General features: G+C 42.1%; 2 protein-coding genes across 3 annotated transcripts in view; one reads left to right on the top strand and one right to left on the bottom strand.

The window, feature by feature from the left end:
- LOC119475568 (seizure protein 6 homolog) overlaps positions 1–16,758 on the top strand; it is a 138,053-nt gene extending 121,295 nt beyond the window's left edge. Inside the window, exons 12-18 of one of the 2 annotated variants that reach the window (XR_005203826.1) lie at positions 2,021–2,212; positions 10,897–11,091; positions 11,934–11,972; positions 12,076–12,184; positions 12,267–12,675; positions 13,692–13,765; positions 15,601–16,758. Coding sequence is in view for 1 of the 2 variants with exons in the window: in XM_037748401.1 (XP_037604329.1) it covers positions 2,021–2,212; positions 10,897–11,091; positions 11,934–11,972; positions 12,076–12,184; positions 12,267–12,363; positions 13,692–13,718 (659 nt within the window). In the remaining variant the exon portion in view is untranslated. The remainder of the gene's footprint in view (positions 1–2,020; positions 2,213–10,896; positions 11,092–11,933; positions 11,973–12,075; positions 12,185–12,266; positions 12,676–13,691; positions 13,766–15,600) is intronic. The other variant, XM_037748401.1, reaches the window with a different exon arrangement.
- On the bottom strand, positions 3,387–5,992 carry LOC119475569. Its single transcript, XM_037748402.1, has 2 exons — positions 3,567–5,992; positions 3,387–3,425 (listed from the first exon to the last, which is right to left on the bottom strand). The coding sequence occupies exon 1, from the start codon at positions 5,775–5,777 to the stop codon at positions 3,867–3,869; it is 1,911 nt and encodes a 636-aa protein (XP_037604330.1). The 5' UTR covers positions 5,778–5,992; the 3' UTR covers positions 3,387–3,425; positions 3,567–3,866.
- Positions 16,759–17,375: the final 617 nt, after the last annotated feature.

A 17,375-nucleotide genomic window follows, 5' to 3' on the forward strand; every position in this document is an offset into this window, starting at 1 on the left:
CATTTCATGTAAGTGTGCCCATTCTACTGTATAGTACAGGTAGTCTACACACTTCACAAAATAGTGGAAACACCTCAAAGTGAAGAGGGCAGGAATTTTAAGACCCAAACTCTATTTGCAGCAGGGTTCTGGTGGCTCTGCTCTTCATAATAATGACATGTGATGCATTTCCTTCCAATATGGTCATTTAATGTCTGTTGGAGAATGGAAATCTCCTCATCCATACAACATGAGTGATCATTTATGAAAACCATGTGGGAGATTTTTGAATAGCACCTGAAAAAGCACCATCAACAATCAGCTAATGTACTGGTCCCCGGTTGACAAACACTTCTTGAAGAATTTATGTGTCTTTGTGACCTAGATAACTGTACCCCAGACTAGTCTTCTTGAGCAACCATGTCTCCTACAAAATTACGTTCCCATACAACTAAACTGCATTCTCGATCACATTTCGAGGGAAACCTATTTCTTCCGATTACTGTCAAACTTTTAAACAGTTTAAACACGTGGTTAACTTTGTAAATTGAAACAAAACAAAAAAAATGCAACAAAACTACTTTGTAAAGTAAGTGAATGTTAACTTTTAGTTTCACATCGGACACGAACACCATCCTCTGAGTAAAAGTCCATTGTTTATTGACCCATCCACCACCCCAACCTCCTCCGTATGTGGACTTCCACGAACTATGATTACAAAAATATTTGTGATACATCCAAAGCAAACGTAATCCGCGACAAAATGTTTCCCTCAAAACATAATTCACAATGAAGTTTCATTATATTTAATTTTTAGGAGACAGTGATGCCTCGAGTGCTCTGTTGAGTTGAGATCTGGTGACTGACAGAAACTGCTCGTAATTTATGTATTTTTACACTGAAACGCTATAAGTGACCAAATCCTGTGTCAGATGGATAAGGCTCGATAACTTAAAAAGAATTGGTCTACCTTGATGGTCAAATTATCATTTCCTGCTGTGATGTGTGTCATGATATTTAAAAACCAAAGTACAACTAGAGGTGTGTCTCACAACAAATACCAAATGTGCGTAGAAAATCATTGGAAATGTGATTTTTGATTGAAAGTCCATTCAATAAAATATGACCCACAATCAAAAAGTTTTGTAACAATAGCCCTGTAAAATAACAACACAATAAATAAGCAGGGCTAGATTATGAATCTGAGGACCGCATGGGCACAAACACCTCCATCCTTAGAACTACCTTTGCAAACGTGCACCTTATTTTCCTCACGAGCCAATCAGAGCAGACTGGGATTTGACCGTATGAGAAAAAGAATGTAATTCAACATTAAACCATGTAAACATGTTCTAGTAGAACCCTTTAACACAATGACCACTAGGTATAAGGTGGTAGATGCAATCAGGGAGCTTTCATTGAGCTCCAGCTGTGAGCTCGTAAAGACCTGTGAAAAAATAATAGAATATGAACAGCAAATATTTTTGTGTTAAACAAGTTGTTTATTTTTTTCAATAAAAAAAGGATAAATAACTGGTTGCTTATTTGGGTAAATTACCAAGCAGGGCTGTTTGGCTCTGGCCCAGGGGCACAAAGAGACCCCTTAAATTCAGAGCCAATGAGTTCTCAAGCTGTGGGCGGAGATACTCAGATGAGGGGGCTTTATATGCTCACCAAAGATGTCATAAACAAATCCTGGAACTGGGAAAAATCGAGGCTTTGACTCTGAGCTGTTGAAAGTAACAGCCGCAAACCAACGAATGTCAAAAATTAAACTGTCAATCTTGAGTCCAACAAAATTATAGGACTGCAAAGAAATCAGCTTACTCTTTTCATATCCTTTTTCTTTCTGTCAATGGTGTCAATTTATCTTGTGTGGCATTAAAACAGGTCCTTAAAGTACCTGTTAGGAATTTTCCTGTTAATTTGTAATTTATCCTAGAAAAACTAATATTTTGCTTTATTTAAAGACCTTTTTTATTATTCTACTACTACCATCACCGGCGATAGCGAATAATCATTTATTTTTGTGATGCACCAGTTCTGACGTGTCAGGATCCAGGAAATGTGGAGCACAGTCATAAGGTGATCGCTAGCAACCGTTTCATCGTTGGATCAACGGTGCAGTTCGTCTGTAATAAAGGCTACATCCTGTCTGGCAACAGCCTCCTCACCTGCTACAACCGAGACTCAGCCACGCCCAAGTGGAACGAGAGGCTGCCCAAGTGTGCCCGTAAGAAACAAACACATGCATGGACACACACTGTTTGATTGTCAAATTTTATTTGTACAGCCTAAAATAACAAATCACAAATTTGCCTCAGGGGGCTTTACAATCTGTACAGGATACAACACCCTCTGTCCTTTACAGTGCAACCTTCTCATCATAAGGAAAAACTCCCCCCCCAAAAAAACGTTTTAACGGGGACAAAATAGAAATGGAAGAAACCAAAGGAAGAGCAACAGAGGAGGGATCCCCCTTCCAGGATGGACAGACGTGCAATAAATGTTGTGTGTACAGAGTATGAAAATACATAGACATAGACAATCCATATGACAAAAATGTTTATAATTTAATATAATGTGAACATATGTGAGAAGGTGGATTCAGGAGGATGTCAAGCAGCTTCCTGGCATCACCAAACAGAGAGCAAGAGCAACACGACTTCCTCTCCACGCCAAATATATAGAGCCAGAGCAACATGACCTCCTCTCCACGCCAAACTAATAGAGCCAGAGCAACATGACCTCCTCTCCACGCCAAACTGATAGAGCCCGAGCAACACAACCTCCTCTCCACGCCAAATAGATAGTCAGAGCAACACAACCTCCTCTCCACGCCAAAAAAATAGAGCCAGAGCCAGAGCAACACAACCTCCTTTCCATGCCAAAAAGATAGAGCAAGAGCAACACGACCTCCTCTCCACGTCAAATAGATAGAGCCAGGGCCAGAGCAACACAACCTCCTCTCCACGCCAAATGGATAGAGCCAGAGCAACACAACCTCCTTTCCACCATGAATTCTAGAGAGAGGACCAGATTTTTGTTTTTAATTCAGTTGCTTGGTAATGTAAACGTGTGCTTTGAAGAGATGATTTAAACAGGTTAGGGAAGGGTGAGTTAAGCCAGTTTTTACTTGAGGCGTCTTATAAAGTGAGGGAATGACAGTGTCTCCAACTAAAACATGTACATATATTTCAGGATGTGGTGCATCCTTGGGAATAATCACTTTGGCTCTAAAATGAACAGTTTTCAAAATATGACTTTCCAGAGACTTGGTCTCTTGGCTCAGCTTGCCCCTGATGAGGGGTAAAGTTTAGCCTAGGGAGAGGATAATAATAAAACTTTCTTGGGTTCCGGCAGGGCCAACCGCCTAAGATTCTCAAATTAAAGAGAGGACGACGGAATCAGTTTAAGGGGGTTTATTGGCATCCAAACCATGGTTTCTGCAGTGCAAAAGAATACCTAAATCAAATTAGTGATATAAATTAAATACTAAATAACAAATGAACAATTACAAGCTGTGGTCAATAACTGGCTTGAAAACAAGGGGTTGCAAATTAACATAGGTCAAATAACAGGCTTACATTCGCAGGGACGCATGGCATGAGGGTTGGATGATGCAGCAGAGAGCTCTGCTGGTTCTGCTGTGGGCCTTATATAGTCTTTGAAGAAACACACCTGACTGCAGTTGGCAATCAGGGGGAGGGGAATGAATGGCCTCAGTGGATTGAGGCCACCTGTGTGTAATTGGCCAGCAGGCAGGGGAATGATTTTAGGTTATCCTGTCCATGGCAGAGGCTGCCATTTGACAATGAAAGAATTTACAACAGCCGCCCCCACAGGAGCCCAGCTTCTGTGACTGAGAACAGAATTCCTTAAAGTTGTCAAGGTGGCAGTGAGGGCAACGGGATAAGCCGTGCGACTGGTCTGGTGTAGGTCCGGTCCTGAATCAAGATGTCCGCAGATCTGACCCGTCCGTCCGGACTGAGATGGGCCTTTTTTACTTTTCCAATGAGCCACTGGGCTCGGGGCAGTTGAGGATCCATAACAAGGACTACTGTGTCCTCCTCCAGGTTATCTGTCGCAGTTAGCCATTTGTTCCGTGGTTGCAAGGTAGGGAGGTAATCCCGAATGAACTGTGACCAGAACTGATCTGCCAGGATTTGACTCTGGCGCCATCGGCGCCGCCCCATGGACTCAGGAGCGTAGGTTACTTGGGGTAAGGTGGAGTCTCGCCGCCCCATGATCAGCATGTTTGGTGTAACTGGGTCCAGGTTAGCCACATCTGAGGAGATGTATCCCAAAGGTTTTGAATTAAGGATTCCTTCCACCTCTATCAGCACAGTATTAAGTACATCCTCAGACACTGGTTGGTGACCCACTGCAACTCGAAGTGCATTCTTCACTGATCGAATCTCTCTCTCCCAGATACCTCCAAAATGAGGAGAGTTTGGAGGATTGAACTTGAACGTGAGTTGATAGTCACCGAGTTTCTGTTGAAGTTCGGGTTCCATTGCATGAAATGCTTCTTGAAGCTCCCTTTCAGCCCTACGGAAATTTGTGCCCCTGTCAGAATGTAGGTCCATAGGTTTACCTCGGCGGGATATAAACCTCCTGAGAGCAAGGAGGAATGCATCAGAGTCCAGAGAGTTGAGGAGGTCGAGGTGTACTGCCTTGGTCGTCATGCACTTGAATATGACACCCCAGCATTTTTCACTACGCCGTCCGATTTTGACCATGAAAGGCCCAAAGCAGTCTACTCCTGTAGAAAGGAATGGAGGGCTTAATAGCCTAAGACGGGCAGGTGGAAGATCGGCCATAAGGGGGACTTTAGGCTTCGCTCGCCATCGCTGGCAAGCGGGACAGGATGATTGATGACGTTTTACAGCCTGCCTCCCACGGAGAATCCAGTAGTGTCTACGGATTTCAGCAAAGACACGCTCGGGGCCAGAATGGAGAAAACGGTCATCAAAGTCCTTAACAAGCAGTTTAGTGACTGGGTGTGAAGGATCCAACACAACAGGGTGCACAGGAATCTCAAGAGACCCTTGAAAGTTCCGTAGCCTTCCACCAACTCTTATGAGGCCTGTTAGCTTATCGAGTTCAGGGGCAAGAGCTCTGAGCTTGCTGTTCCGAGGAAGAGGTTTGCCAGTTTGCAAGGACTTCTGCTCCCTTGGAAAACTTTCCGCTTGACACTGTTTAAGCAATCTGATCTCAGCATCCCCATAGGTTGGTGCTGGTGAACTCTCAGAGGTCTGCTTGTTGAGGTTATCATAGCGGACTTGTACTAGGTCTTTCCATGAGTCCTGTGTGAGATTCAGTTGTTGCTGACTCCGAGTTTCAATGGTTGTCAGGCAGCAAAAAGTGAGACCTCTGAGTTCAGTGGGGTCTGGCTTGACTGTATGTTTAGGCCACATAGGCCAACTGTCATGTGGTTGCTTAAGGAAGGGAGGTCCATTCCTCCAGCAATTATGCTGGGATATGTCAGAAAGAGTTTTTCCTCGGGTAATGTCATCTGCAGGGTTATTGGAAGAATCCACATAATGCCAGGAATGAAGGTCTGTGAGGTCTTGAATTTCTGCCACTCTTAAGCCCACAAACACCTTAAAGCGGCAGGATTCGGATTGCAGCCATTCCAAAACGGTGGTGGAATCTGTCCACAAGGTAGTGTGACGGAGAGTGATGCTAAGCTCTTTCTGAAGGAGTTTGGCTAGTTGAGCGCCAGCTAAAGCACCACACAACTCCAGACGTGGCATAGATAATTGCTTCTTAGGGGCAACTCTAGACCTAGCCATGACAAAGGTAGTGTGGCATTCCTCCTTATACTCATTGAGCAGATAGGCAACTGCTCCATATGCTCGCTCAGAAGCATCGCAGAAGACATGCAGATCCTGAGTAATGACATCGGGTCTATCTGCTGGGGTATAGCATCGGGGGATGGTAATAGACTGAAGATTGGGTAACTCCTTCTCCCATGCTTCCCAGGCTGCGTGGAGGTCTGCAGGTAAGTTTGGGTCGTCACAATCTCTTTAATTTGAGAATCTTAGGCGGTTGGCCCTGCCGGAACCCAAGAAAGTTTTATTATTCTCCACAGCCCATTTGATCTCCTCGTATCCCTCACAGTGATCTTGGACATGTTTCTGAACAGCGAAAGTTGCACAACAGGGGCTGCTTGTGGTGCCAAAGGGTAGCACTTGCCATTCATAAACATCAGGTTCCAGTTCCCTCTTCATGTTTCGCCAAAGGAATCTGAGCAAGGGCCGGTCTTTGGGTAGCAGTCGCACCTGGTGAAACATGCCCTTGATGTCACCACTTACTGCTACCGGGTATTGGCGAAAACGAAGGAGGACCCCAATAAGGGAAGGGCTCAGAGTTGGACCAGGAAGTAGCTGGTCATTCAGGCACATCCCCTGGAATCTGAATGAACAATTGAATACCAAGCGGGCTTTATTATTGTGATGGACCAGATGATGGAGCAGATACCAAGATTCCGATGAGCTATTAATTTTTTCAAGAGGAACTTTCTTGACATAGCCAGCTTTCTCCAGCTTTAGTATCTCCTCATTGTAGACAGCTGTCTTCTCCTCATCTTTGAGGAGCCTCCTTTCTGTACTCCTTAGATTGGGCATGGTAGCAACCATTGGAGCCTTCAGTTTGGGAGCATCATGAATCCGGAGAAGTGGAGTGGCATAGCGCTCAATTCCATCGATAGTCACCCTTTTCGTTTGCGCCTCCAACATATTAATGGCCTGTTTGTCTTGTTGGGACCGAGTGACTTGTTTCTCACTGCGGAAAGGTAGTACATCCAGTTTCCATAGCTTTTCCACATGACTAAGCAAGGAATCAGATGGCATGATGGAGGCAGTGAACAGACATTGGTGTGCAGGAGGACAACTTATAGGTAAACCCTCATTACCTTGGAGGGTCCAACCCAGCTGAGTGTGCACAGCAATGGGTCCTCCCTGAAGACCTCTTCTCACCGGCTCCATGGGTGAGATAAGATGAGAGTTGTCTGAGCCAATTAAGACAAGAGGTTGGACTCTCCTGAAAGGCTGAAGGGGGATATCTTTTAGATATGGGTATCGGCGTTTAAGAGACTGAACTGGGTATGTCTGATCAATAAGATCAATCTCCTTTGCAGTAAAAGCATGCCGAATGGGGTATCTGACCGTGGGTGCTGAGATGGGGGAGATCTGAAACTGCATGCTTTTGCCTTCAATGTTGGTGATGTCAGAACAAATGGTATGGAGGGTAAGTACCTCCTCCTTTCCCTTCAGTTGAAGCTGTTGGACAGCAGCAGGCAGGATCGTGGATCGAACAGAGCCATCATCTAGTATGGCATATGTACTCAGTGAAATATTATCATTCCAGAGGAGTACTGGGACAACTTTAAGGAGCACACGGTTAGAGGAGTTGGAGTGAGAGAAGTACACTTTGCTGTGTGAGCGTGAGATTTCAGGGCGTGGCTCTTGTCTAGCCACAGGATGCAAGATCTGAAGATGGAGCTCACCACAGTCAGGACAAGGTTTCTTAAGTGTACAATCCATGGTTGAATGAGAGGTACGTCCGCACCTCCAGCATCTTTTATCCATGATTGTAGTTCCTCTTTGGTTTTGGATTTCATTTGAGGACATTTGGTGAGGTAATGATCATGGCCTCGACAGAACAGGCAGTGGATGTTAGACCTTTGATATGTGGTAACAGAAGGATTAGTTTTCCGTGGGGACTGCCGGAACTGGATCGGAGGAACATCCAGATTCGAGCCATGATAGACAACTGCCTGATTCCTATTCTTGGTGGTTTTGGGTTGCCTGTTGCTGGGCTGTTCCTGCTGATACCGTTGTACAAGTCGGTTTGAAAGCCTCTGTTGTTGGGCTTTGGATTGTAACCATCCAGCCAAGTCCCTTAGATTGTATGGGTTCAATGTGTCTACAGTGAGTTTGCCTTGTAAGTGCAAGAACTCGATGAAACTCTCTCTCAAATATCTTGGCAGCTTGCTCAGTAAACGGTCGACATGAGAGCAACAGTTCAGCTCATAACCAGTTGGACCCTCTAGCGATACCAGCATACTCACTAGCAGGTGAACCTGAAGGGAGAAATTCTGAAACCCTTGTGAGTCACCAATCTTGACATCAGGTGCTGTGAGTATTGCGGCTATCTCACTCTGAGCCAACTGGTGGGGCTGACCATACTGCAGTTGGAGGGCCTGCACTGTAGCAGTATAAGGCTCTGGATGATGACGGCAAGACTGAGCAATCATCTGGGCTTCAGGCAATTTGAGATGCTCCAGGAGAACGTGGTATTTATATTTCTCGCTCAGCTGAACATAGGGGTTCAAAACATTGTCCAGTGCCAGCTTCAGGTTGGCAAAGTCCTTCTCACTATCCATAGTGAAATCTGGGATAGTAGGCCTTGGAACCCCATACAGTGATGGCTCATGTGGAAGCGGGTTAGCTGAAGCTGTGGCAGTTAGATGAGCCATTTCTGAAGGTGGTGGTAGCGATATCCGAGCTACCTGCTGTGATGAAAGTGGCTGTGACTGCACGCCAGCATAAGGAAGAAATTGTGGATGAGAGTGGGTAGGAACGATGCACTGATTTCCTGGGGCTCTTGGATGGAATGAATGAAAAGAATGGCTGGTGGCAGGCATGGCCTCACCTGCAGGGGGGGCAGTAGAAGGTTGAGGTCTTTGCTGGTTGGATAAGGAAAGAGGCTGGGAGCAAACAGGGCCCAAAGAGGATAGAATGGGTTGTGAATGTACCACATGAATTGGTGAACGTATCACCTGATACTGTAATGGTAAACGCTGCTGTTGGGAAACACAAGTGGTAAGCTTAGGACACAATCCATGCTGTAAAGTGGGTTGTATGTTTAAGCCTTGAGTTGAAGCAAGTGGCTTATATGGGAATGCAGGTGGAACTACAGGCATCTTGACAGTACTGAGAGGGAGGTTATGGAGCCTGTAAGCAGTGAAGTTCTCCTCTGTTGAATCCATATGCCCAGTCAGTGTAAATTGCTGTATGTTTCTCTGTTGGACTTGAGGCCTAACCGCAGCATCTGATGCCTGGTCAGGATTCAGATGAGGTGTGGATGTTCCCACTAGCTGTGCATGAGGCCTTATGTCGTCATATTGGACTTCAGCATTCACATTATGCTTTGTGTTTGGTCCATGAAGAAAGATGGATTGATTAGAATCAGAATCATCAGAATCATTTTCAGGATTATTAGGGAGAAGAGGTACACCTTGGTACATAGGCTCATTTAGGACTTCCTTCAGGTGGTCCAAAAGAGCTCCCCCTGGTGGTTCAAAACCACCTTCAGCCCCTCTCAGTTCATCATGAAGCTTCAGTGGTTCATGACTCAGTGCTGCTTGAATAAAGGCTGAAGACTGAAGAACAGGATTAGCACTGTGGGCATCTATTGGAGGAGGAGGTTTAGGCACTGCAGGGTAGTTGACTGTTGAGAATGTTGGAAGGTGAGAATCATGGGAAGGTGCTTCCTCTTGTGTCTCAAGTTGTGGCTCATCTTGAGCCTGGGGTTGATTTGTGCTCTGCCCCAGCAATGTGCTAATGTGTTCCAACATTTCCCGTCGTTCCCGGCTGCGTTTCTCAAGCTCCTCCATTTTGCCTCGAATGAGTTCCATTTCATTGGTTTCCTCCATTTCACTTTCCTTCAGTGATTCCATCATGTTTGACAAAGACTCTTGATCCATGTTAAGTGTAGAGATGGATTTTCCTGACAGATCTTCAAACCCATAACGCTGTGGTTTCTTCCTCTGTCTCCTGGGATAAGTCTTGTGATGTGCTGATTCACTTCCATTCCTCTCATACTGTTCATTTTTATCTTCTTCCATTGTCTTTAACTTAGGTAGTCAGCGCTCCGGCTCGAAGGACCATAATAAAACTTTCTTGGGTTCCAGCAGGGCCAACCGCCTAAGATTCTCAAATTAAAGAGAGAGGACGACGGAATTAGTTTAAGGGGGTTTATTGGCATCCAAACCATGGTTTCTGCAGTGCAAAAGAATACCTAAATCAAATTAGTGATATAAATTAAATACTAAATAACAAATGAACAATTACAAGCTGTGGTCAATAACTGGCTTGAAAACAAGGGGTTGCAAATTAACATAGGTCAAATAACAGGCTTACATTCGCAGGGACGCATGGCATGAGGGTTGGATGATGCAGCAGAGAGCTCTGCTGGTTCTGCTGTGGGCCTTATATAGTCTTTGAAGAAACACACCTGACTGCAGTTGGCAATCAGGGGGAGGGGAATGAATGGCCTCAGTGGATTGAGGCCACCTGTGTGTAATTGGCCAGCAGGCAGGGGAATGATTTTAGGTTACCCTGTCCATGACAGAGGCTGCCATTTGACAATGAAAGAATTTACAACAGATAAGTTGAGCCATATCGGTACGCCTAGTCTATCAATCATACCCGTCCATACCTGCCCCAGAGGCAAAGGCTGTATAGCCTCATACTGTAACTTCCTAAAGCACTAACACGTGTGAAAGTTTTCAAACTGGTCGGTAACACAAGAATCATGACTCCTTGAACATAAAAAAATCCCTTGGAATGGCAAAAAGATGGAACCTAAAAGTGCTTACCATTTGTCACACGGGCCTCTGTCCACCACAGGGTCAGTAAAATGGATGAATCTTCAAAAATGTGTGGTCACATGACCAATTTGTCTATGATTGTGGAGAAACAAGGGGTGGCTCAAATCACCCCAATCTCAACACACTGTTGTGCTACTTTAGTTTCTTTGGTGACAAATCACAATCCATGTACTGAATTATGTACATGTATTCTTTGTCAATGGCTTTTCAAAAGTTCAAGAAAATGTCAGTTTCTATTGTCGAAAAAAGATGCGCAACACTGTTTTTGTGACGTGAGATATTGTCCCGTCTCTCAGCTGAAAAGTACGAACCATGCAGGAACCCCGGCGCTGCCTCCACCAGCGTGCAGAGCTCTGAAAAGGCCTTTTACCAAGCAGGAGAGATGCTGACCTTCTCCTGCCGCTCAGGCCACGAGCTTCAGGGTGACGCCACCGTCTACTGTATCCCTGGACACCCGTCACAGTGGAACAGCACTCCCCCTGCCTGCAGAGGTAAACCATGCACTCACACTGGAGCAATTATCCAACGCGTTCTCATCCCAACTCGTCATATACTGACTTTGTCAGACTCCTCGGCGTCACTCTTTTACGGTTGCAGTAAACACATGCTTAACAAGCTTTCTGTGTCACTTTTTGATCATAGTAAACACATGCTTAATGTTTTGAAGTAGTCAAAAACATGTGCTTAGGTTCAGGCAATAAAACCACTACAGTTAGGTTTAAGAAAAAAACTTCATGGTTGGGCTTAAAACTAAAATTACATCAACCGTTGCAAACAGGGGACATAAAGGAACAGCTGATTGTAACGTGGCACACGGGACACAAACAGCGGTCTCCCGGATGAATGCCTTGTTTGTTGGACACTGTTAGCCTTGTAAGCGGAGCTGAAATTAAAGGCACTCGCGAGCGTGCATGGCGTTACACCTGTCGAATTTTCCAGAAAAAAAAGTCCCCCATTCATCACATTAAAAGCAGTCTACAGGCTGATGGAGGAAACCCAGAAAGTTGCAGAAGGTCTCATTTTTCCAACCTGTTCACACATCTAATGGATTAAAAAAAATATAAAAGGATTAAAACATGTTTATACTTGTAAAAACGTACAAACAGTCCCTTTAATGGCAAGCCCGGTGCGTCTAATGCCGATGCTAAAGGGTGCCTTGTGTAGCGTGACAAAGCATCGGTATTTGACCTCTGAGAATGAGAATGGCTGAATTGTCATATTTGGAAATACAGTGCACCATAGATCACGTTACATGTTACGGATTTTGTAAGTGTAATATGTGCATTGTGCTTTGTTACACAACTCTGACTTAACTGCAATTTTGTCTTTGTAGCATCATCAACCCAATATGAGAACGAACGCAGGCTAGATGGTGAGCCATGTTTCGACACAATGCAATATCATTATATTGATATTTCTTTTTTTGTGCATATTTCACACAAATACCTGTTTTTTGTTTTGTTTTCCGCTTCTAGTTGTTAATATGGATTATAGCATGACGGGAACCAATATCACCCTTGCCGTTTTTATTCCGACTGCAATCATCTTAGTGGTTGTCCTCGGGATTTGCATCTACTTTACAAAGTAAGTAGTAACTTTAAAAAAAACTCTATATATTTCATATGCAATCAAATGAGCCTTTACAGGATGTTCCCTCTTTACTCAGACTCCAAGGGAAGACTGTCAGAATGCCGACGTCCTCGCCACCATATGACAACATGACAGAAGAGTCGGCTTTCGACAACCCCTTGTACGAGAGCGGAGTAAGTACAGATGTCATGAACATGCAAGACGTGGATTCCCAGAACACCAGTGTTCTGTCCTGATCCTCTCCCATCTGGCTGTCATCCTGTCATCATCTCACGGTTCACCAGCAGAGGGCACCCTACTCCACCTCATCTCTCATCACTATGTCAGTCATCTAGTGGTCTTAGCTGAAGTTGCTCCTAATAATAGAAAAACAGGCACTCTTCCTCACCTCACTCATGTCATTTTCACCTTGGATTCCCATACTTCATCCACATGGAGGAGTGAGAGTGATGTGTTAGACTTTCAGTATCATCATTCACATTGTGGTATGTCATCTCTTACCCCTGTCATAAATGTATCATGTTGTATGGTGCAATAACAGGTGTGTACTTGCCAAAATGAAGTTTATTCAAGTGTGATATTAGTATACTTCTTTTGAACTTAAAATAAGAGAGTATACTTTCAGTTTACTTTGTATGTACTTATCAGAGATATACTTAACAAAAGTATACTTGGCTCATACTGACAAGTATACTTAAAAGTCTAAGTATACTTGGCTTACACTGACAAGTATACAGAAAAGTCGAAGTATACTTGGCTTACACTGACAAGTATACAGAAGAGTCGAAGTATACTTAGCGCATAGTGACAAGTATACAGAAAAGTTGAAGTATACTTGGCTCATAGTGACAAGTATACAGAAAAGTCTAAATATACCTGGCTCATAGTGACAAGTATACAGAAAAGTCTAAGTATACTTGGCTCATAGTGACAAGTATACAGAAAAGTCTAAGTATACTTGACTCATAATAACAAGTATACAGAAGAGTCAAAGTATACTTGGCTTACACTGACAGGTATACAGAAGAGTCAAAGTATACTTGGCTTACACTGACAGGTATACAGAAGAGTCAAAGTATACTTGGCTCATAGTGACAAGTATATAGAAAAGTCTAAGAATACTTGCCTTATAGGCCTACAGAAAAGATTACTTGGCTCGTAGTTGTGCTTACATTTTGATCGAGTAGCCTATTAAAGTGTGTGAGAGTTTGTAAAAGGATGTTTTGATATGAATTTACTTCAATTAATCAAGTTTTTGGATTAGTCTAAGTCAAGTTTCAAGTCAAATGCACATTTGCTAGTCTGCACATTTTTTAAACAGTATTATTAATTCATAGATGTTGTTCATTTGAAATGAATAGCTTCCACACATCTAGCAAAGGTGCGATTAGGGTTTCAATGGCTTTTATTCTATGTGAATATATGGATGCAAATCTGTCGTTATTCTTTTCATGCACTGGTCTCAATTGCGTCCTCTCGTCTTCCCCCCCTGCTCCTTCAGCACTGGCAGGCTCATGCTATATACTAAACCCTGTCAGTCTGTCCACACTGGCTGTACTGCTCAACAACTATGAGGTGAGATCTCCGTCTGATGCTGAGAGCACATCTCACTCACTGTCACCTGACCCTTTTGTTTTGACCATACCTCTTCCAACTTGCCACGCAATTCTGATCTGGTTGATCGTTCTGCTCTTTCTTCTATTCACACTGTCTAAGACTAAAAAAATCAATAATGGGCCTCATGTAGCAACATTCTCTCAAAGTTATTAATTTCTCTTAATTTTCTGTTAAGAGAAACAATGAGAAGTCAACTCCAGATGCATTCTTAACCATGCATCCAAATCTGTTATAATCCAAGTGTGCTGAAAGATGAATCCAACTTGATAGTAAATTGGAAGTGTGTGGCCGATTGTTTATTATTAGCATAGGTGACGCCACCTAAACACTAGAAGGGCAGCTATTGTGCCATGTGTTAATACGTTGGCACATGCCCCAAAACTTTTGAGAGATGTCACCAAAAAAGGCTGTAAGAAGAAGAAGAACTTCTGTTAAATCAACTTAAAGTAATTATGTGATTTTCCAGAGCGTCAGTATTGGCGTTACAGGAAAATTGCTCACAATATCATAATATATATACTGTGTATATATATATATCATTGTTTTTCTAGTCTTAATTGGGCTCAAAGGACCAATAGTATTTATTTAGCCCATGGATTTAAAAATACAATCAGTATAAGTACTCTAAACCATTTGATTATATGATATTCATAAGTTGTTTTTTTAATGTTCCTCATATTTAAAACGTATGTTTCCTTGTGTTGGACAAACAATTTGTGAACCGTGGAAACAAGATGTTATTTTCTTATCTTGGTCAGAGTGCTCTCTACCACTTTTCTCTAACACCTCAAAGAAGAGCAAGAAATAAAACATTGGTGAATCGCAGAAATCAATGGGTACTAACAAAATAAGGACAAATCGTGGATACTAAACTAAAATTTGTTTGTATATTGCTTCCTGCATGAGGCCCATTGTTGGTGCAATCATGAGACGTGGTCTCTTGACCTATAAATCATGTTTGTTTACACCTAAAACAATGGATAAAAGATTTGAAAGAGTTAAAGAATTCTTACCTGAGTGAAAAACTCTACCTTTTATAAACTATTTTTAAAAATATGTTTCCAGTCTATATAAGTTTTAGGCTACTTTTAGCTTTTTAACTTGTTTTTCACTTAAACCACCCCTCTTCTCCTTGCATCTCTGTCATTCTAACATTTCAGTAAAGATAATGTTGTCCTGTCATGGTACACTAACACTTGATATTATGTGATTTTGAAATCTACGTCACATGCACACTGGTCATATTTTGTCATAGTGTATTTAAAGTATAGTAGCAACACGTTACTTCCGGGTATTTTGTTATTTGCTTATTTATTAAAATATTGATATGGTTGCCAACAGATGAATCGATAGAAAGAATGAGGAATATTTGGGAAAAATAATTGGCAGAATAGGATTGGATAAATCCTAATGTGCATTTTGTTAGCCTTTCAATTGGTATGTATTGATAGTGAATGGTAATGGCATTTAATTGTCCAACATATCCAAAAATATCTCCTGTCATTATTTCTGTTGTTGTCATACCAAATTGTTTATGTATGTTTTCATTCTCATTTTAGGTTTTATTAAAATGTGCAATACTGAAACAGCATTTCTTTTCTAGTAAATCACCTTTTTACCAGCAGTGGATAAATGTTTCGATCTTAACTCACACAGGTCACTTTGCATGTATGTCAAATTGGAGACACAATTGAAGATGGAGAACATATTATCTATTATATTTATTATAATATTAGAACGTATTTTGTGTTTATGATTCCTTGTTAACTGATGTATTTGTCTGGTCTTTACAGGACAAATGAAAAAGCTTAAGAGGTGTCCATTTAGAGACCTTAAAGCAAGAATTGCTCAAGCTTTTGCCTTTTGGGACCCTCTCTGCACTGCTCATCTTTTTTTCCTCCGACCTTTTTGTTCCCAAATGATTTCTTTCTCCATTTTCCCTTTTGTGTGGATTTACTGTAAATATGTCTTTTCTGTCCACGGTCAAAATCTGTGAATCTGTGGATCACCATGGTGATATTTTTATAAAGTTAAAATGGTGATGACCGTTGGTGATTGTATGTTTTTAAGTACCTTTTTTTGATGCCCTGATCCAGTAGCAATTAGAGACTGAGGGAAACAGTGCTTTGATTTTTGAGATCTGTTCTGAAATTCCCCATCATCGCCCGACGTTCTTTGGACCATCATTACTTTCTTTTCTTTGTGTATGGGTCTGCTCTTTGTAAATAAACTGCCTGTCCAATATGAGTGCCTCACGACTGACTATAATCTGAGAAATCACATGTGAAAATGTTTGTAAAACTGAATCTTTGGTTTCACTATGATTTTGTATTCGTAGGCCCGACATTCTTAACACTCCACTGTGTTCAGTCATACGGTTTCTCTTCTAGAAACAAAAACAAATGATGACGGATATTTTCCTACGAGCTGATATTGTAGTTCCAACCGCATACAGCCTCAGAGGATACATACACTCATACATATAGGACCCATCAGCTATGCATAACTTTGTTCTTATGTCACACTGTAAAGTCTGCCTCAAAGGATAAAGAGCAATTTGTTCATTTGTGTATGTTCCAAAATGTGGTTGCACCTCAGCATCATCAGACCCTGAGATGAAACCCAGTGCTATGTCATAAAGTAACCACATGATTTAGCTAACTTACCGACGCAGGCTGTGAGTCAAATATCCGATTGATTCCTACAACACAATTAAAATTGTACAGTGTGCAAGATCAATCCTTGTGTAAAAGATGAGTTTTTAACTTTGGGTCACATCTGCGTGTGTTAAATCTGTAGATATAACCTCATGTCCTTTGTGCATATCCTTTATACTCTAACAAATCTTTCTTTCAGCATCACAGCTGGTGCAACCACATACCCAGGAAACCAAATCCCCTTCAAATATCTATAATCCTCTGGTTAATAATAAAATAAATTGTTGTTTTAAAGTATTGTCATTGACTCATTAATGAGTAATTAATTGATAACATATTTGTTCATGAGTGTTACATAAAAAAACAAATTAAATCAAGCCTTATCTCAGACAATAATATATACTCAAATAGTGGTTCATATTGCATGAATTACCTTGCAACACCTGTGCTTGACAAGTGAAAGTGTCTGTTGTGAAAAAGGCCTATACCGGAAATCCTGCATTATCTATACGCCTAAAATACACTTGACTTGATCGACCACTATAGAAGCACAAACAACAGCACCGTTATGAATTTCTCAGTCATCTCTGTGTAATTGAAGCATGTTAATATGGGAGGGCACCACATTAAAACTGTCCTACAGCTCTTTACCTCTAGATGGCAGCATGATAACAAGTATGACATATTGTATAGTTCTCATTTGGCTTATTTTCCTATTATATCATACAGTGTATACAATTAATATCTGTTCATAAATTGTGTGTAATTTCATACTCAACACACACAAAATAAAACATTGAATGTTGAATAATGGCGAAAAAAGGAAGGTATGGTGGGCCTATGTTTAGACTGTACTGAAGGTATCTTATTTGACCGTATTGTGGACCGTAGACACTGACAAATGAGCGGGG

Source organism: Sebastes umbrosus, chromosome 17 (genome assembly GCF_015220745.1).
Source record: "Sebastes umbrosus isolate fSebUmb1 chromosome 17, fSebUmb1.pri, whole genome shotgun sequence".
In the NCBI taxonomy this organism is placed as follows: domain Eukaryota; kingdom Metazoa; phylum Chordata; class Actinopteri; order Perciformes; family Sebastidae; genus Sebastes; species Sebastes umbrosus.